Source organism: Macaca fascicularis, chromosome 14, assembly GCF_037993035.2.
Source record: "Macaca fascicularis isolate 582-1 chromosome 14, T2T-MFA8v1.1".
Classification (NCBI taxonomy): Eukaryota; Metazoa; Chordata; class Mammalia; order Primates; family Cercopithecidae; genus Macaca; species Macaca fascicularis.
This window is the reverse complement of record NC_088388.1, coordinates 22,333,921-22,355,779: the sequence shown is the minus strand read 5'-3', so window position 1 is coordinate 22,355,779 and position 21,859 is coordinate 22,333,921. Positions and strand designations below refer to the sequence as shown.

At 39.6% G+C, this 21,859-nt stretch overlaps 1 protein-coding gene across 4 annotated transcripts in view; it reads left to right on the top strand.

Annotated features, from left to right (window-relative positions):
• TTC17 (tetratricopeptide repeat domain 17) overlaps positions 1–20,616 on the top strand; it is a 139,182-nt gene extending 118,566 nt beyond the window's left edge. For all 4 annotated transcript variants that reach the window (XM_065528283.2, XM_065528282.2, XM_005578147.5 and 1 more), the window contains 3 exons: positions 15,936–16,055; positions 17,730–17,873; positions 19,461–20,616. In XM_065528283.2, coding sequence (XP_065384355.1) covers positions 15,936–16,055; positions 17,730–17,873; positions 19,461–19,592 — 396 coding nt within the window. In that variant the 3' untranslated portion in view covers positions 19,593–20,616. The remainder of the gene's footprint in view (positions 1–15,935; positions 16,056–17,729; positions 17,874–19,460) is intronic.
• The last annotated feature ends 1,243 nt before the right edge of the window (positions 20,617–21,859 follow it).

The following is a 21,859-nucleotide window of genomic DNA, read 5'->3' as shown; positions in this document are numbered from 1 at the left end:
GATAAGACAAAACCTCTTAGACTGTGGGGAAACACACTGCCATACATTGCTAATAAAAATGTGAAATGGGCCAGGGGCGGTGGCTCACGCCTATAATCTTAGCACTTTGGGAGGCTGAGGCAGGCTGATTACTTGAGGTCAGGAGTTCAAAACCAGCCTGGCTAATATGGTGAAACCCTGTCTTCACTAAAAATAAAAAAAAAAAAAAAAATTAGCCGGATGTAGTGGTGGGCACCTGTAATCCCAGCTACTTGAGAGGCTGAGGCAGGAGAATCACTTGAACCAGGAGGCGGAGGTTTCAGTGAGCCAATATTGCACCACTGCACAGCCTGGGCAACAGAGTGAGACTCTTGTCTCAAAAAAGAAAAAAAAAAAAAGTGAAATAGATGATCTTACAGGGAAGAAATTGACTATATCTAGCAAAATTATACATTCATTTACCATTTTAGCCAGCAATTCTGCTTTTAGTAACTGTTCCCAAAAATACATTGGCAAAAACATTAAAACAAAACTACTTATGAATGAGGCTGTTTATTGTAACCTGAACTGTAGCAAATTAGAACAACCCAAATGCCCAGCAGTAGTGGAGTGATTAAATGAAAAGTTCCCCATGGATATACATTACGTGTGAACATCCACACAGTGGAAGCTTCCACACAGTGGAGGCTTCTGCAGCTGTCAGAAAGAACAAGGACCATTTCAATGAAATAAAATCTCCAGGATATCAAGTGGAGGAGAAAACGTGGAAAAAAATAATATCTTAGGATACTATTTAGCTTTTTTAAAAAATGGCAAGGGAAGAGTGAATATATGTAGAGAAAAAGATATTTTAAAATGGAAGACTAAATCTTAAAAATATTTTCAAATGGTTTTCCATAGAGGAAAGAAAATAGGGTAGAGAGGACAAGGAGTGAAGCTAGGTTCCTTGAATCTACATTATTTTTTTCAATTTGACTTTGAAACTAAGTAAATATTTTGCACAATTACACAAAATTTTTAATAAGTCAGTTTCTACTTAAAATTAAATGAGCCTATGTATTCAGCTGGTAGTATAACCATACCAAGGGGAATTTTCAAGAGAAATTATTCCAAGTGACTTTAAAACACAATTACAGTTGACCCTTGAACAACATGGAAGTTATGGGTGCCAACTCCCTACACAGTTTAAAATCCACATATAACTTTTGACTCCTCAAAAACTTAATAGCCCACTATTGACTGACAGCCTTATGATAACAAACAGTCGTTTAATACATATTTTATATGTATTTTGTGTTATAATCTATAGAAAATAAAATTAAGAAAATCATAAGGAAGAGAAAATATATTTACTATTCATTAAGTGGAAGTGGATCATCTTGAAGGTCTTCATTCTCACCATCTTCATGCTAAGTAGGCTGAGGAGTAGGAAGGGAAGAGGTGGGGTTGGTCTTGCTATTTCTGGGGTATTAGAGGCACAAGATGTGAAGAAGACGGAAGGGGAGGCAAGAGAGGCAAGCACGCTTGGTCTAACTTTTTTTGAAAAAAATCCACGTATAAGTGAACTTGCACAGTTCAAACCTGTGTTATTCAAGGGTCAACTGTATTTGACAATACATCCCTAATGAGATTTACCCTAAGAACCAAAGAAAACCTTCTACAGATTGATTATCAAGATGCTTGGGACCAGAAGTGTTTTGAATTTCAGATTTTTTTTTTAACTTAAGAGAGATGATTTAGGGTATCTGGTGGAAGAAATTTCTAAGCAGCAAAGCATTCAAGAAGTGTCATGGGTGCTGTTAAAGGCATTCCGTTTTATAAGGAAAGCAGTCACCCAGGCTAAAGGTGTGAGTGATCACCACTCACTACAGCCACGATCTCCCAGGTTCAAGCAGTTCTTCCTCCTCAGCCTCCCAAGCAGCTGGGACTATAGGTATGTGCCACTATGCCCGGCTAATTTTTAAATTTTTTTTAATAGAGACAGGGTCTTTCCTATGTTGCCCAGGCTCCTGGACTCAAGCAGTCCACCTACCTCTGCTTCCAAAAGTGCTGGGATTACAGGTGTGAGCCATCACACCTGGCCTCAATTTCAGATATTTTTGGATGTTTGAATATTTGCATTATTCTGCTTGAGCATTCCAAATGTGAAAGTCCAAAATGTTCAATGAGCATTTCGGTTATCACATTGGTGCTCAAAAAGTTTCAGATTTTGGAGCATATCAAATTTGGGATTTTCAGATTATTTATACTCAACCTGTACTATTTTCAATAATGTTGTTAATGATATTGATGGTATTCTTCTGAGATTCTAAGTGTATGTATTGTGAAATGAATTAGTTCTTTTTTGGTGTTGAGAACTGGAATTTTCGGTAGAGATGAAAGGAGATACAGATGTGAGAATGATGATGTTAACACCTGTGGTCCTGAATTGGGAATATTGGTACAAATTCTGATGTGTTTTATCATTTTTAAAATACAAACGTCCTAGCTTTATTTGCTGAAAAAACTAGAGGTAGTGACAGGTCCAGTATTAATAAGCACCTTTAGTCTCTAGATTGTGGACTTTAGCTTCCATTTTAGTGGAAAATGGTACCTAAAGGTCACAATCTAGGTGAACCAGTATTCCTTGGAGAAATAGCTTCTACCATGTATTTGAGCCAGTATTCTTTGGAGAAAAAGCTTCTACCAAGTCTGGGAAAGCAAGGAAGCTGGCAATGACAACAAAGGTTGTATCAAAAGAATTTGGAGTGAACTTGAATAGGCTCCCGTTGGCCAGACATAAGACAGTTTGAGCAACAGGAGGATAATAACTGCAGTGAATGAAATGCATCACGTACAATTAAACTACTGAATTTGCAGTGATAATTGTACCTTGGAGAATGCATGGTGTATTAATTCATTTTCTTGCTGCTGATAAAGACATACCTGAAACTGGGAGCAAAAAGAGGTTTAATTGGACTTTCCATACATCTTCTGAAATCTAGGTGGGGGTTCCCAAACTTCAATTCTTGACTTCTGTGCACCTGCAGGCTCAACACCACATGGAAGCTGCCAAGGCTTGGGGCTTCCACCCTCTGAAGCCACAGCCCAAGCTATATGTCAGCCCCCTTTCAGCCACGGCTGGTGTGGCTGGGACAGAAGGCACCAAGTCCCTAGGCTGCACACAGCACGGGGACCCTGGACCCAGACCACAAAACCACTTTTTCCTCCTGGGTCTCTGGGCCTGTGATGGGAGGGGCTGCCGTGAAGTTCCCTGACATGGCCTGGAGACATCTTCCCCATGGTCTCAGGGATTAACATTAGGCTACTTGCTACTTATGCAGATTTCTGCAGCTGGCTTGAATTTCTCCCCAGAAAATGGGTTTTTCTTTTCTATCACATAGGCTGCAAATTTTCTAAACTTTTATGTTCTGTTTCCCTTATAAAACTGAATGTGTTTAACAGCACCCAAGTCACCTCTTGAATGCTTTGCTGCTTAGAAATTTCTTCCACCGGATATCCTAAATCACCTCTCTCAAGTTCAAAGTTCCACAAATCTCTAGGCAGGGTTAAATGCCACTAGTCTCTTTTCTAAAACATAAGAGTCACCTTTGCTCCAGTTCCCAACAAGTTCCTCATCTGCATCTGAGACCACCTCAGCCTGAATTTTATTGTCCTTATTGCTATCAGCATTTTTGGCAAAGCTACACCACAAGTCTCTAGGAAGTTCCAAACTTTCCCACATTTTCCTGTCTTCTTCTGAGCCCTTCAAACTGTTCTAATCTCTGCCTGTTACCCAGTTTGAAAGTCGCTTCCACATTTTCAGATATCTTTTCAGCAGTGCCCCACTCTGCTGGTACCAATTTACTGTATTATCTTGTTTTCATGCTACTGATAAAGACAGACCCGAAACCGGGGACAAAAAGAGGTTTAATTGGTCTTACAGTTCCACATGGCTGGGGAGGCCTCAGAATCATGCAGGAGGCAAAAGACACTTCTTACAAGGCGGTGGCAAGAGAAAAATGAGGAAGAAGCAAAAGCGGAAACCCCTGATAAACCCATCAGATCTCATGAGACTTATTCACTATCACGAGAATAGCATGGGAAAGACCAGCCCCTATGATTCAGTTGCTTCCTCCTGGATCCTTCCTACGACACATGGGAATTCTGGGAAATACAATTCAAGTTGAGATGTGGGTGGGGACACAGCCAAACCATAACAAATGGGAATAGTTTTTTTTTTTTTCAATGTAGATATAATTAAAAGTAAAAAGCATGTATCCTTCCTTTTCTAAATTAACTTTTTTGAGGGGGTAAGTAACTGATGAGGAAAAGTCTCTCTAGGAATATTCCAATTAATAAACTGAAAGTGGTAACATTAGAATATTACAGTTTTTTAACCCTTAATGAATTTCGGCAGTGATCATCACTGGCTGCTAACATCTCAAATAGAGACACCCAGATAGTAAGTACGTATCATTAGAAGTACACATCCCTACCTATAAAGTAGTTTTGTCCCTACTCTTCCCCCAAAAGTTAAATCTAAACCAGTCACTTCTCTAATTACAATTTACAAGAAATAACAGGGAACAAAGGAGCACATTAAATGGTACCATAAGGATGCAGTAGCAGAGTCTAATGCTGGAAACCTACAGGACAGATAACCCTATTTCTTCTACAAAAATAAATTTGTAAAGAAAAACACTAATGGAGATGGACTCCAGAGATCACAACAGATTTAAGGAGAAAGCAGCCAATTACAATGTACGGAGCTCATTTAGATTGTGATTCAAATTGTAAAAGCAAAACGAAGCTTTTGTAAGACACTTGGGGGACATAGGAACACCAACTGAATACTTGATGATATTAAAGAATCATTCTCACTTGTAGATAATGTAGATAAGCTTATGTTCTAAACGTGAGTTTTTATCTTTTAGAGGCACACACTAAAGAATTTACTGGTGAAATTATATGAAATCTAGAATTTGCTTCACATTAACATGGACGAGGGTATAGATGAAACAACACTGGCCATGAGTTGATAAGTGTTGAAGCTGAATGATGAGCACGTGAGGGTTCATTATATTGTTTTGTTTATTTATGTATGTAATTTAAAGAGACAGGGTCTCCATCTGTCACCCAGGCGAGAGTACAGTGACATAGTCATAGCTCCCTGCAGCCTCAAACTCCTGTGCTCAAGTGATTCTCCTGCCACATCCTCCCTGCCCCATCCTCCAACCCCCCAAGTAGTTAGGATGACAAGCATGGACCATACCAAGCCAATTTTTAAACTTTTTTCGTAAACATGTAGTTTCGCTATGTTGCCCAGACTGGTCTCAAAGTCCTGGCCTCAAGCAGTCCTCCCACCTTGGCTTCCCAAATTACTGAGATTACAGGTGTGAGCCACTGCACCCAGCCAGAAGTGCAACTTTAAAAAGAGTAGTTCCAGGCCTGGCGTGGTGGCTCATGCCTGTAATACCAGGGCTTTGGGAGGCTGAAGTGGGCGGATCACAAGGTCAGGAGTTGGAGACTAGCCTGGTCAACATCGTGAAGCCCCGTCTCTACTAAGAATACAAAAAATTAGCAAGGTGTGATGGCTCAGGCCTGTGATCCCAGCTACTCTGGAGGCTGAGGCAGGAGAATAGCTTGAACCCAGGAGGCAGAGGTTACAATGAGCCAAGATTGTACCACTACACTCTAGCCTAGGTGACAGAGCGAGACTCCACCTCAAAAAAAAAAAAAAAAAAAAAAGTTCCTTTATTTTTGTATATACTTGAAATGTTTCATTATAAAACATTTAAATGATGTGATTACAAAGATGAGAAAACAAATAGCATCAGAAATGAATAGGTAAATTTAAAAGGCAAATTAGCACATCTTAAACTAAAATAAATTGTGTAAGTCAGATATTCAGTTGATGGGTTACATGAATTAGACATAATTAAATAGTGAATTGCAAGCTTCATAAAAAATTTACATGGAATATTATAGAGACAAGGAGACAAATGAATCAACAGACTTAGGAAGTACCATGTATTCCAAGCTGGAAAAATAAAAAGAAATCCATACCTACATACATTATAGTAGAACTACAAAATAGCAAATAGTTTGTTTAGACTTTGTTGAATTTTTACAGTAAAATGTAAGGGTATCATTAAAAGAATGCACAAATGTAAAACCTATGAGGATAAAATAATGAAGTAAGAAGAGGATGAGCCAAAAAAAAATCAATACAAGAAAATGCAAAAAAAAAATATTCAAGAATCTGGACAAATAAAAAATGATCTATAATATAGCATTGACAATAATGTCAAATTGGAAAACTTTTAAAGGAACTACATATTTTTATGACTACACCTAAAACATAATAGAAATGTTAACAAGTTGGAAAAGAAATACCAGGTACAAACTAATAAAAAGGAGGTAGGCATAGTTATATTAATTACCTGAACGAGATATATTTCAAAACAAAAATTATTAGGAGTAGAGAGAATGACTACATAATGATAAAATGTTTAATTCACCAGAAAGATATACCAATTCTAAACTTATACATATTCAATAAAATACCCTCAAAATATGTAAAGCAAACGAAAGATCTACAGTTAGAAATTACAAATCTGTCGATATAAGCACCCTCCATTATGGATAAGTCAGTCAGTTTGTACCTGTGTTTATGTTCATGAGGGATATTGGTCTGTGGTTTTTTTTATTACAATGTTTTTGTGAAGTTTTGGTATCAGGATAATAATGACCTTGTTTAATGAGTTGGAGGTGTTTCCTTCACTTTAGTTTTCTGAAAAAGTCTGTAGAGAATTCCTTAAATATTTGGTAGAATTTGCCAGTGAAGCCATCTGGTCCTAGAGTTCTCTTTGTGGGAGGTTTTTAATTATAGCTGTAATATATTTAATAGATATAGGGCTATTCAAATTACCTCTTTCTTCTCTGGTGATCTTTGGCAATTGTGTCTTTCAAGGGACTTGTTCATTTCATTTAAATTGTTTATTGACATAAAGTTCTTCATATTATTTTCTTATCCTTTTACTATCTGTAGGATCTGTGGTAATAGACCCTCTCTTAATCCTGATGTTGGTACTTTGTATCTTTTCTCTTTTTTTTCTGATCAGACTCACTAGAAGTTTATGAATTTTATTGACTTTTTTTTGTTGGGGGATGGGGGAACAGAGTCTCACTCTGTCGCCCAGGCTGGAGTGCAGTGGTGTGATCTCAGCTCAGTGCAGCCTCTGCCTCCTGGATTCAAGCGATTCTCAGGCCTCGGCCTTCTGAGTAGCTGGGATTACAGGCATGTACCCCCACGCCTGGCTAATTTATTGTAGTTTTAGTAGAGACGAGATTTCACGATGTTGCCCAGGCTGGTCTCAAAACTCCTGAGCTCCAGCAATCCGCCCACTGTGACCTCCCAAAGTGCTGGGATTACAGCCACCATGCTTGGCCAGTTTTACTGATCTTAAATAATCAGTTTGAGGATCCACTGACTTTTCACTATCTTTTTGTTTTCTCTTTCATTTATGTCTGCTCTTATCTTTGTAATTTCCTTGTCTTCTGCTTGCTTACGACTTAATTTGCTTTGCATTTTTTAGGTTTTTAACAGTTTTTTTTTTTTTAGGGTTTTAATGTAAGCTTGTATTATTGACTTGATCCCTGTCTTCTTTTCTTTTTTTTTTTTTTTTTTTTTTTTTTTTGAGACGGAGTCTCGCGCTGTCACCCAGGCTGGAGTGCAGTGGCCGGATCTCAGCTCACTGCAAGCTCCGCCTCCCGGGTTCACGCCATTCTCCTGCCTCCGCCTCCCGAGTAGCTGGGACTACAGGCGTCCGCCACCTCGGCCGGCTAGTTTTTTGTATTTTTTAGTAGAGACGGGGTTTCACCGTGTTAACCAGGATGGTCTCGATCTCCTGACCTCGTGATCCGCCCGTCTCGGCCTCCCAAAGTGCTGGGATTACAGGCTTGAGCCACCGCGCCCGGCCGATCCCTGTCTTCTTTTCTAATGTAGATGTTCAGTGCTAAAAGTTTCCTGTAAGCTTATGACAAATTTAATTGTCATATTTTCATTTTCATTCAATTCAAAGTACTTTATAATTTTCCTTGTGATTTTTTTGACCCATGAGTTATTTAAGAGTATGATATTTCGTTTCCAACTGTTTGGGTGTTTGCTAGATATCTTTCTTTAATTGATAGCTAATTTAATTCTATTGTAGTAAATGAACATACTTCGTATGATTTGAATTCTTTTCAGCTTAATTCAAGCTTGTTTTATGGGCCAGAATATGGCCTATCTTGGTTAATGTTTCATGTGCACTAGAAAGGAATATTGTCTTCTGCTTTTGTTAGGTAGAGCATTTTAGAAGTATCAATTAGGTTAAGTTCATGATAGTATTGTTTATGTTTCAATGATTTTTTTGGTCTTCTATAAGTTATTGAGAGGCTAAAATATTCAACTATATTAATAATTATGAATTTGCTTATATCTTATTTTAGTGCTGTAAGCTTTCGATTTGTGTATTCCTAAGTTCTGTTACTAGATGTAGAAATCAATGAAATAGAAAACAAAGATACAATAGAGAAGATGAACAATCCAAAAGTTGTTTCTTTGAAACAAGTAGTAAAATAAACTTTTGGCAAAATTAAGATAAAAGGAAAGTACAAATACTCAATGTCAAGGAAAAGGGTGAAACAAAACTACGTTTATATCAAATTAAGAGATAAGAAAAGCATATAATTGCAACTTTATGGCAATAAATTTGAAAAAAAGTAGATGGTTTCTTAGAAAAATGTAATGGACTTAAACTGATTCGAGAACAAAAAGAAAACCTGAAGGATCTTATAATTTTCAAATAAATTTAAGTAGTAAGTTTTTTAAAAATCTCACAAAGAATACAACAAGATCTGTTGATTTTGCAAGTGTGAATTCTACAAACTTTTGAGAAATACCTCATCCTAATATAAACAGATTTCCAGACATTAGAATAAGGGATGAAGTACCAGTTAATTCCTTGAGGCAGGTATAACCTTTACAACAAAATCAGACATTATGAGAAAGAAAAATTATATATATTTATATATGTTGTCATATATAATTTCTAAGTTAGCACTAATCTGACTCGTGAACTTAGGTATCAAAATCATAAGCAAAATGTTCACAAACTGAATCCAGCAGCACATTTCTTTAAAAAAAGATATACCTTGACCAAGTTGGGTTTATCCCAGAAATACTGAAAATGGTCTAACTCCAGGAAAACATAAAATATGAGTCACCACATTAAAGGAAAAAAACCGTGAAATCATTTCAGTAGATTGCATTTGATATAATTAATACCTATTTATGGTGTAAAACTTAGTAACTTCCTTAATGTGGTGAAAATAATCAACAATACATCTACTTCAAAGATGATTCTTAATGAGGAAATATGAAAAATAATTCCGTGAAATCAGGAAAAAGAATCACCATTTCTTTTCAACCTTGTACTGAAACTCCTAGCAAGTATAGTAAATCAATAAAAATAAATTAGGCTGGGCGCAGTGGCTCACGCCTGTAATCCCAGCATTTTGGGAGGCCGAAGTGGGCAGATCACTTGAGTTCGAGACCAGCCTGGTCAACATGGTGAAACCCCCTCCCTACTAAAAGTGCAAAAATTAGCCAGCGTGGTGGCGCAGGCCTGTAATCCCAGCTATTCAGGAGGCTGAGGCGGAAGAATCACTTGAACCCGGGAGGCAGAGGTTGCAGTGAGCCGAGATTGTGTCAGTGTACCCCGGCCTGGTCAACAGAGCAAGATTCCATCTCAAAAAAAGAAAGAAAGAAATGGCATAAGTATAAAGAAGACGAAACAAAATATCATTCGGAGATGATATGATTATCTGTATAGTAAACCCCAAAGACTCCACAGATAGTTTTTTAGAAATAATATATTTCTCAAAGTGGCTTCCTGTAAACTCAATAAATAAAAAGTTGCATTTCTGTACAGCAGCACAAAACTTAAAAGTGTAATTTTAAAAAATATACTTCATTATAAAAATATAAAGTTGTCAATAAATCTTACAAAAATTATCAAGACTTTAGCAAGAGATATAACTTTATCAAAAAGCATTTTAAACAACCTAAATAAACATATATAATGTTCATGGATAAGAAGACACATGTTGTAAACATGTCAGTTTTCCCCAATTTGATTTATAGAGTCAATGCTATTATAATCAAAGTATCAGCAGGGTTTTTTTATGGCACTTGAAAAGCAGGTCTTTATATGGAAAGGTAAAGCATGAAGAATAGACCTGACACTCTTGAAAAGAAAAATAAAGTGAGAGTTGCCTTACTTTTTTAATAAAACAAGACATTATGCTATTTGCTCAAGCATAAATAAAAATGGCTAGGAAGACTAAATAGAAAGCCCAGAGATAGACTCTAATACAGGGGTCCAGCTCCCCACAGATGGGTACCGGTCTGTGGCCTCTTAGGAATAGGGCTACACAGCAGGAGGTGTGTGGCAGGTGAACTTCGTCTGTATTTACAGCCACTCCCCATCGTTCGCATTACTGCCTGAGCTCCGCCTCCTCTACATTAGATTCTCATAGGAATGCAAACCCTATTGTGAACTGCACATGCGAGGGATCTAGGTTGCACACAAGTTCCTTATGAAAATCTAATGCCTGATGATCTGTCACTGTCTCCCATCACTCCCAGATGGGACCATCTAGTTGAAGGAAAACAAGCTCAGGGCTCCCACTGATTCTACATTATGGTGAGTTGTATAATTATTTCACAATGTAATAATAATAGAAATAAAGGGCACGATCAATGTAATGTACTCAAATCATCCAGAAACCACCCCCTACCCCATCCACGGAAAATTTGTCTTCCATGAAACCAGTCCCTGGTGCCAAAAAGGTTAGGGACCTCTGCTCTGACATCAGAACTGTGATATATTTAAAAAGTAATATTGAAAATTGGTGGGAAGAGAAGGGACTGTTCAAGAAATAGTACTGGGGCAATTGCTTAAGTTAATTTCAATCTTCATATCTGACACAAAAATTCAATTCCATATGAATTAAGGATTCAAGTGTCAAAAACAAAATGTTAAAAATTAGAGTAAAATATAGGAGATGACCTTTCTGGCTATGGAGTAAGGAAAGTTTTCTTCTTGAAGAAGACACAAAATAACTATAAAAGAAAATGTTAATGAATTCAAGTATATTAAAGTTTAATTTGTTTAATTAAAGAGAGGCAGGCCAGAGAGAAAACATGTGTAACACATTTAATCTACAAAAGATTAGTATATGAAACATATAAATGGATGAAAAGTAATAAAATAGAAAAATGCATTAAAGATATTAACAGGCATTTCACAGAAGTGATCTGTGTGATGAATAAACATGAGAAACAATTCTCAATCTCACTAGTAATCAGGAAATGCAAAGTAATACCACAGGAAGATGCCATTTTCCCCTCACCAATAATACCTAGGGTTAAGAAGGATATGGATCAAGAGGTCCTTTTAAACAATGCTAATGGGGCTGTAAGTTGGCATAGCGCCTTTGGGAAACAATTTGGCAATCTCTGGGGTTTTTTTTTTTTTTTTTGGAACATATGCATATCCTGTGGCCCAGAAATTCTACTCTTCAGTATCTAGTCTAGACTATAACAGGAGACAAACAGGAAGCAATCTAAATGCCCATCTACAGAAAATGGATAAATACCATGTAGTGTATTCAACTTAATGAGCATTTAATTGTGTAGCAGGGAATTGAATAAATACAACATGAATGAATCTTAGAAATATAATGTTGAATAAAAAGCCCCAAGTTCGACAGGTCTACATATAGTATGCCATAGTCCCCCCCCCCCTTATTTGCAGCTTCGTTTTCCATGGTTTCAGTTATCCACAGTCGATCATGGTCCAAAAATATTAAATGGAAAATTCAAAAAAAAATAATTTATAAGTTTTTAAGTTGCCCACCATTCTGAGTAGCATGATGAAACCACCTGCTCTTGGGCTCGGTCCACACGGGATGTGAATCATCCCTTTACCTAGTGTACCCACACTGTAGATGCTCCCTGCCTCTCAGTTATCAGATTGAAAAAAACATAGTAGATATAAAACTGGATGCTATCCATGGTTTCAGGCATCCACTGTGAGTCTTGGAATGTATCCCCTTCAAGTAGGAGGAACCACTGTACCATTTTCATAAAGTGCAGGAAGAAGTAAACTAATGTATATTGTTGAATCAAGTATACATGTATGTCAGAGATAGAACTATGTTTAAAAGGTGAAATGGAATACTAAAGATAACATTTAGAATAGTGGGTGAGGATGGAATGGTGTAAGAACACATCGGTAAATACAAGTTCATTTTTCAGTAAGGTGGTCATTTCTGGAATATTCATTATTGTATGTTTTACAGCGTGAATATGTTTTGCATAGTTATATACTTACTATTTAACTATGTTATATAATTTTATATTTACTTGGCATGGTGGCGCATTCCGATAATCCTAACACTTTGGGAGACTGAGGCAGGAGGATCACTTTAGCCCAGGAGTTCAAGACCAGCCTGGACAACATGGCAAGATCACATCTCTACAAAAAATTTAAAAATTAGCCAAGCATGGTGGTGCATGCTTGTAGTCCCAGCTGCTCAGGAGGCTGAGGTGGGAGGCTGAGACAGGAAGATCATTTGAACCCAGGAGTTCAAGGCTGCAGTGAGCTATGATCACACCACTGCACTCCAGCCTGGGGGACAGAGCAAGAGCTGCCTCAGAAAAAAGAAGAAATTATATATTATACATGTATTTAATGATTTATATTCTTTTGTGTGTCAAATATTAGCATTAAATAAATATCTTTTTTTTTTTTTTTTTGGAGATAGAATCTCACTTTGTCACCCAGGCTGGAGTGTGGTGGTGCAATCTTGGTTCACTGCAACCTCCTCCTCCCAGGTTCAAGTGATTCTCCTGCCTCAGCTTCCTGAGTAGCTGGGATTATAGGCAGCTGCCACCACGCCTGGCAAATTTTTGTGTTTTGAGTAGAGATGGGTTTTCACCACATTGGCCAGGCTGGTTTCGAGCTCCTGACCTCAAGTGATCCACCTGCCTCAGCCTCCCAAAGTGCTGAGATTACAGGTGTGAGCCACCACACCCGGCCTAAGATCATTTTATTTAAAATCCTTTTAGAATACCAGTCAAAAAGAGCAAGTCACTTAACAAGGAGGAACAAGTCACTTAACAAAGAGAAACAAGTCGAGCTAGCTTCAGATTTCTCTCAGCAGCATTCCACACCAAGAGGCAATACAGAAATGCCAATACATTATTTGAGGAAAGACTAAGCTGTGGTTTTAAATCCAACCAAGCTGTCTTTTAGCTCTGAAAGCACCAGACAGAAAGTTTTCAACATATATGAGTGTATTGGTTTGCTAGGGCCACTAGAATAAAATACCACAGACAGGGTGGCTTCAACAGCAGAAATTTATTTCACGGGTCTGGAGGCTGGAAGCCTGAGATCAAAGTGCTGGCAGGGTTGGTTTCCCCTGAGACCTCTCTCTTTGGCTTGCAGTTGGCCTCATGCTGCCTCTTCACATGGTTGTCCCTCTGTGCACATAGGACCCTGGTGTGTCTCTCCTCTTCTAACTCCTTCATACAAATCCAGTCATTTAGAGTTAGGACCCCACTCTAATAGCCTTATTGTAACTTAATCACTGCATTGAAGGCCTCCAAATACAGTTACATTCTGAGGTACAGGGGATTGGGACTTAAAAATATGAAATTTGGGGGAACATAGTTCAACCCATAGCAGTGATCTCAAAGAATATTGTTCCCATGAGCCCTTCTTGAGGAAACTATTAGAAGATGAGCTTTAGCCAACCAGGAGATGATTGGGAAAAACAAACAAAGGTAATGTCAGTGATCACTGATTATATTCAGCTATAAAACCAATGCTAAAACAAAGGTGAGGCATAGGGTGATAGATCAGAAGGTAAATACTATACTCCCTGACAATGTAGAATTCTAAAATTAACAAAAATGTTATTGAAAACCGAAATCAGACAAGCAGTTATGTCTTCTGAGTGCCTCTTCTGTAATGGCTGGGAGTCAGAGATCAACCAAAAGTTGCAAATGAAATAGATTTTAAAAATCCAAAGTTAGACCTAAATTCAAAATTCAGCCTAAATTGAATACTGTAGTTTTATCTATAGTAAAGGTAGTATCTCACTGGGGAGAGAGGTGAATTATTAATTAAATTTTGAGACAAATTAGTAGCTATCTGGAGAAAAATTAAGTTGGAGCCATATCTTTTACCTTATAGCAGATTAAATTTCAAATGGATCAAATATTTAAATGTAAAAAATGAAATTATAAAAATTCTATAGGGGAAATGGTAAAATATTTATTTATTTTGCTTTTTTAAGAGACAGAGTCTCAGTCTGTCTCCCCCAGGCTAAAGTGCATTGAGTGCTGTGATCATAGCTCACTGTAACCTCAAACTCCTGGGCTCAAGTGATCCTCCTGCCTCAGCCTCCTGAGTAGTTGAGACTACAGATGCACAGCATCATGCCCAGCTAAATTTTTTATTTTTTGTAGAGACAGGATCTTGCTGTGGTGCCCAGGCTGATCTCCTCTTGCCTTGGCCTCCCAAGGCACTAAGATTACAGCTGTGAACCATCAAGCCTGGCCCAGTAAAATTTCTTGATATCCTTGGAATGAGATAGGGCTTCCTAACTACAACTGGAAAATCCAGAAGTCATTGAAGATCATGAAAAAAACAAATTCTGTAGCAATCAAAATCTGCATCACACAAAGTACCATAAGTCGAAAGACAGACTTCAAACTCAGGAAACGTATCTGTAAATCATAGGCAAGGATGATCTCCCTAAAATATAAAGAACTTTTTACCAACAGACAAGACAAAAGCCTCACAGAACAATTAAAATATAAAAGCAGATAGTTTACAGAAAAGACGTACAAAAGGCTAACAAATATGAAAGAATGGTCAGCTCCACCCATAAGAAGGGAAATGCAGATTAAAACCACATTTCTCACCCATCAGATTGGCAGAGGCCTAAGAGTATAGTAACAAACTCTGTGATGGGGCTATAAGGAAGTGGTGATACTTACATATTTCTGGCCGGAGATTAAATTGTTATAATCCAGCCAGGCGTTGTGGCTCATGTAATCCCAGCACTTTGGGAGGCCGAAGCATGTGGATCACCTGAGGTCGTGAGTTCAAGACCAGCCTGGCCAACATGGCGAAACCCTGTCTCTACTAAAAATACAAAAATTAGGCGTGATGGTGCACACCTGTAACCCCAGCTACTCGGGAGGCTGAGACAAAAGAATCGCTTGAACCCGGGACATGAAGGTTGCAGTGAGCTGAGATCATGCCACTGCACTCCAGCCTGGGCGACAGAGAGACTCAGTCTCAGGAAAAAAAAAAAAAGAGAGAGAGAGAGAGAGAGAAAGGAAAGGAGAGGAGGGGGCAAGGGGAAGAAGGAGGGGGGAAGGGGGGGAGGGGAGGGGAGGACATTCTAGAAGGAAAGGTAAGAAACTAAAAATAGCGTTTCCTTGTCTACCATAGAGACAAGGATGGGAGGTAGACTTCACGGTATAACTTTGTATACTTTGTGGTTTTTAAAACATGTGAATATGTTCCTATTCAGAAAGTTAAATAAAATAGAACATAGATATGAGATATAGTTCTGCTATTCAGTAGTTGAGTGAACTTGGGCAAGACACTTAACCTCTCTGAGTCATAGTTTTCTCATTTATAGAAGGGCTGTAATAGTAGTATCAAGCTCACAGGATTGTTCTAAGGGTTAATGAAGGACAGGAGGAACAGAAAGTGCTAAGCAGAGTGCCAGCACTTAGTAAATACTCAGTTGAATGGTCGTGACTTGTGTAACTGAACTTAATCTTGGTAATAAATGAGTATGTTCTTGAAAGGACACCAGCCTTAGCTAACATTCCTTTGCAGAACCAGACATCCTGGGTCCTCTCCAGCATGGCAGCCCTCTACTGGAGGGTGAAAGGCCAAGGAAAGAAGGCAATCGACTGCCTCCGCCAGGCTCTGCACTATGCACCACACCAGATGAAGGTGAGTGGGACTCAGAAGGTGGGAATTTCTGCCCCTTGGTTCTTTCCATTCCCCATGGTTTATTCTGCCCTTTCAACCAGCCTCCCTCATGCTCAGCCAGTGAGGACATGTTACAAGGAGAGAATGGGGCAGGAGACCTTCTGACTGGGCATGTGCCCCAGCAAGCCTGTGAACTATCCCTGCTGCGTGCCTCCCCAGCCTCAGCAGCTTGGAACGTGGGGAAGGCCTTCCAGATCACTGTAAGACGTTACTGCATTGAGTCCCCTTTCTGTTGTGTTCAGAGCCACCCAACATATAGCAAATGCACTGGCCAAAGTGGGCTGACACATAGAAGTCAATCTGAGTTTAGCTTGTCCTCGGGGGCCTGGTGACCTCTTAGACTTGTTTTGCTTATCCTCTTGGCTTGAGCTTGCTTCCAAGCACAGAGATAGAAGCGAATTTCCATTTCTTCACATGCGTTGATCAGTCCCTGATCGTTGTCTGACTTGTACTGTTTCCACAAAAACAAAACAAAACAAAACAAAAACCAAACCAGCTAACCCTGTGTGACACCAAACTTTTCCGGAAGACCAGTTGTTGTTATGATGGGTGAGAAAGTATGGTTTTTATCAGCACATTTGTATCCATGTGTTCTGAGTTCTGCATTAATCCAGATCTTATACTTTTTAAAGACGTGGCTGGTGTCTTCTTTGCTCATCAAGGCAGTGTATGGAATGATGGAAGGAACACAGGATTCACTGCCAGGCATTGCTGAGTTTTAAACACAGCTCTACCTCTTACTAGCTTTGTGAATTTGGGCACCTTATTGAACTTCAATGAGCTCATCTAGGGTCATGCATTCTATGGCTGTCACAAAGATGGGTCCTTTTTTTCTGTTTCTTCTGTGTCTGCTATAGAACCCAATATGGCGTGATACAGGTAGCATTGCTCAGGTAAGGCACTTAAAGGGAATGATATTTGTGATGATAACAGTATTGCAACAATATTGCTACTTGTTCCATCCATCATTTTGTACTCTCTACTGTTAGGCAATAGGGAAGGGCTGAGGCTCCACCTCTAAGAGTCAGCAAACTTCCTGAAAAGGGCAAGAGAATAAAACACTTAGACTCTCGAGGCCAGACAGCCTCTGGTGCACCTACTTAATTCTAGCATTGTAGTATGAAAAGTGCCACAGAAATACGTACAGGACTGGGAATGATTGTGTCCCAATAAAACTTTTTTAAAAATAGGCAGCAGACTAGGTTAGACCTCAGTTTGCCAACCCCTAATGAGATGATGGTTCTTGCAGAAATTATTTTGACTTTCTGACAGCATGACTCCAAGTGTGGTCTGTGGACAGTACACAGACTTTTTATTAGCAGTCTGCAATGAGACAAGGAGCTTCACCAGAAGAAACCAACTACATCATTCAGCGGATTGTTTACTTCAGCTGACATTTTGTTGTGTTTGGTTTTTGAAGCAAGACTCTGCCAATGAAAGAAGGAATTGATTGATATTCTGGTACAAGCACCTTATCTATCACAGACTAGTAGCAAACAGCAGAAAAGCGCTTTGAGTGGCACTATTCTCATCATTCACCAGGAAGCACCGACTATATTCTTTATGATCACCAAAAACAAGAATGAAAGCTCAAAACCCAGTTTTCCCTTCTCACCATTCTCCTTCTTCTCCCAGGATGTGCCCCTGATTAGCCTGGCCAACATCTTGCACAATGCCAAGCTCTGGAATGACGCCGTCATAGTGGCCACCATGGCAGTAGAGATCGCACCACACTTTGCTGTGAACCACTTCACTCTGGGCAATGTCTACGTGGCAATGGTGAGATGGGGGTGTGAGCAGAATGTACCAACTCTGCCAAACAGCAGCACCTCTTTGATTTCAAAACCTCTTTGAATATGTCATTGCCCACCAGTCTCCTGTAAACTTGTCTAAAATTGCTAGCTCCAAAAAAAAATGTTATATTTTGTGGATAAGGGTTTGAGAGGTGTTTTAAAAAAATAATACATGAAATTCTTCTAAGTATTTGCAACTACGTAGTTCCTCAGCATGAGTTGAACACCAACAGCAGAGTCAGATTTACCTACAATTTCCTGGAGACACTACCTGTTCCAGAGAACCTCTCCTGACATGCCATGTAGAACATGCTCTGTTGCTTCCAGGTTGGGCTAAGGTACCTGTCATCGCACTCATGACACCCTGTGCATATTTTTCTTGCTGGATTTTCACCTTGTTTTATAATTTTTTGTTTAAGGATTTGTCTTTCCCTCTAGCCTATGGGCTCGTTGGGGACAAGACTCCTCTTCACCTCCCTGTTCCGGTGCCTCACAGTGTTTTTGGCACGTGGTAGGTGCTCACCAAGTAGTTAATGAATGATGAAATTCCACTAGTTTCATGGAATACCATTTAGAGAGAAAATGGCAAAGTCATCCAGATCCCTCATTCTGATCAGAAACAAGAACTGATTTCAGAACTGAAAATCCCAGGGGGACCCCCTAAAAGCTGTCATAACCCAGTTTAGCATGAGAATCATGCCGTTCACTTTCATCTAAAATGTGGCATCACACATAGGGCTGTTCCCAAGATGCTCTCAGTAATGGCTTATGGAGTGAGCAGCCCTGGGCTGCCAGCTTCCTTGACTTCAGAGGTGAGAAGTATTTTGCCAGGGAGGTATTGCCGAATATGCAGATTTCCCTCTGCTTCTTAAATTGAAGAATCTGTTGTTGCCCCCAGTAAACGTGAAGTTTGCTACTATGAGCGAGGGCTTGTGTCTCTCATTTGGCTAGAAGTCATTGAACCAGTTGATTTGGGCTCTTCTTTAAGAGTGTAACTCTAAGTAAAAGATTAACCTTCAGTATGGCAGGGATCATTTCCCAATCTTTGTTGGAGTTTTTAAATGTTAAAGTGAATTTTAAAACTCTTCAAAATGTTCGAGTCCAATTGAGATACCTGACTTAGTTTCCGTCTTTCTAGCTACATTAGAAAATTTAGGCAGATGCATAATGGGCGTTTGTCAGGCATGGTTCTAGAGGTTTCTGTGAGTATTAAATGGAAGGATTTCATGAAGCACCTAGCACAGTGTCTGACACATTTCAGGCACTCAGGACTGTTAGGTCTTATTATTACCACAATTACGACTGTTGTTGGGTTTGTAAAAGCTGCTCTACCCCTTTTCCTTTTGTTCTTGGGCTCTGCCGTAGTTTCCTTTGTGATGTTACACCTCGGGGATGAAGGCAGCTGTTTCCTCCCAGAGGAACCTCAGACTTGTCCACAGAGACTTAGATCCATTGAGCAAACGCTGCAGGGTTGTCCCTAGCACAGAGGTGCTTCTTGAGAAAAAAAGAGGGCACAGTATATATTTAGCCTGGTGATGCCATCCCCTCACGTTTGTCTCCTTGGCCCTCACAGGAAGAATTTGAAAAAGCACTGGTGTGGTATGAATCCACACTGAAGCTTCAGCCCGAGTTTGTCCCGGCCAAGAACCGAATCCAGACCATCCAGTGTCACTTAATGCTGAAGAAGGGACGGCGCTCTCCTTAGTGCACTTCTTCTTTCTCTCTTTCTCTTTACTCATGCTCTCAAAAAAAAAGAAAAGAAAAAAGAAACCAATCATTGTCAGTATCTACTATTAATGATGTGTGTGAAAATAACTAAGACTTATAACAGGACTTTTACATATGCGGGAATTGGTTTGTTTTTAAGTTTCTCCTTTCCCCCAACCAGCCTCAGAAGAGGCACCTTCAGAAACACACATTTCTTAAAAGGAAAGTGCAGCTTCAAGATATTGTGTAAATACTGAGCCAAGACATTTCTGGAGCTGTGCTCTGTCTCCAAAAACCTCACTGCCTTTAGGGCTTTTCTCAGTGGTCCAGCTAGCCTCCTCTTTGGAGGAGGACGAAGCCGCATTGCTCATTCTCTGCTTCCTGTCGTAGCCTCTGTTGTCAGTGGAAATGCAGAAGCTCATCTGGTGCCCGTCGGTGAGAAGCCACGTTCTGCGCTCTCTCCGTTAGACCTCCATGCTGTCCCCAGTCTTGTACGTTCCGTGCTGCTATGTTACAAACTCTCAGAGGTAGTTTGCAGGGGAGGAAGGGGAATATGAATTTTAAAACAAAATATTTGCAACAACAAAAATTCTTAGGATCAGCTGACCTTTGTAATGTTATTTATGTTGGGGAGGGAGGGGGGCTGAGAAGGGGAAATCAGCAGTGTGCAACATCTTTCTCATTTGTACTTTAATTACCAATCACAAGGAAACCAATAAGTTGAAATCCTATATAACAGGTTTATATATATAGAATATGTATATTTGAAGCCCTCTACAGACTGAGTCTATGTTTTACTAATTCTTTGTTCACTGTGTTACCCATCTTGGAATAAGGTGTGAGTGTCAGCTCCCTCTCTCTGAGGCCTCCCGACTTCGCTCCTCAGGAGAGTAATGAGCCAAGGTTGAGTGTTTCCATACAATGCTTTTACCTTTGGTCCCAGGAGAATCAGAAACTCCAACATTTTGGAATCTTCAAGGGCACATACTGAGAAAATAAAATAAAATTGTTTATGATCAAAATAGGTCGGTCGCGTGATTTTTCTTTAGAACCTGGCTAATTTGGGCAGCTGTGAAGCCTGACTTTAACTCGATCTGATCGTCCCAAGTCCTACATTGGCTTTATCTTTCTTCCAGCAGCAAGGTGAGGGGAGAAAAAAACAATCCATCATCACTAGGTTTTATACTTGATGAACTTATTAGAACAATGCATTTAATCAGGAAAGCCATACAGTCAGCACATGTTCAGAGTTTAGTATATAGTTGACCTTCCTGGCAAAGGAAGAATCATCTAAGCCACAAAGTCATGGTCCTCAGCTAAGCACTGATCTTAACATTCATCCAAGTAAGTTTCACAGACAGCGTTGGGGTGCATCGTGTAGGTTGGGCATGCCCCTTGGGACAGGATTCCACTGAAGACAGCATTTCTGTGGACTTTCCTAGGATGCAATCAGACACTGATCATCTCAGATAATGGCTCGTGGAACTTGAAGGGTTTAGTTCTAGCACAGACTTTGTAATTTCTTAGAAGCAAAGTCTGATTTCTTACACCAGACATACCTGTGACTTCTCTGTTGTTTACGCAGCTGAAGTCCAACAAACCCCAGTTTTATCAGATATATTTTGAGAACAGCAAGCTTGTTTGTTACTGAATACAGTGAGCCTTTATTCTCTCGGGGATCCATCAAAATTAACTTGTATCTAAATGTAGTTCCCTGCTTCCCCACCTCACTACAGTTTTTTCCTGAAACCTTCAACAGTTGCTTGACTCTTTTTTTTTTTTTTAAGACAGAGTTTCACTCTTGTTGCCCAGGCTGGAGTGCAATGGCACGATCTCAGCTCACTGCAACCTCTGCGTCCCAGGTTCAAGCAGTTCTCCTGCCTCAGCCTCCCAAGTAGCTGGGATTACAGGCATGTGCCACCACGCCTGGCTAATTTTTTGTATTTTTAGTAGAGACAGGGTTTCACCATGTTGGCCAGGCTGGTTTCAGGTGATCCACCCACCTCGGCCTCCCAAAGTGCTGGGATTACAGGCTTGAGCCACCATGCCCAGCCCAGTTGCTTGACTTTTTAAAATTAACATACTATGAAATTCACTCTGGTATACAGTTCTATCATGCAACCATCACAACAATTGAGATACAAAACTTTCATCATCCCCAAAAGACTCCCCTCGTGCTGTCCCTTTGTAGTTGAACCTCCCCAACCCTTAACCCTGGGCAACCACGAGTCTGCTCTCCCACCCCATCGCTTTTCCTTTTCCGTA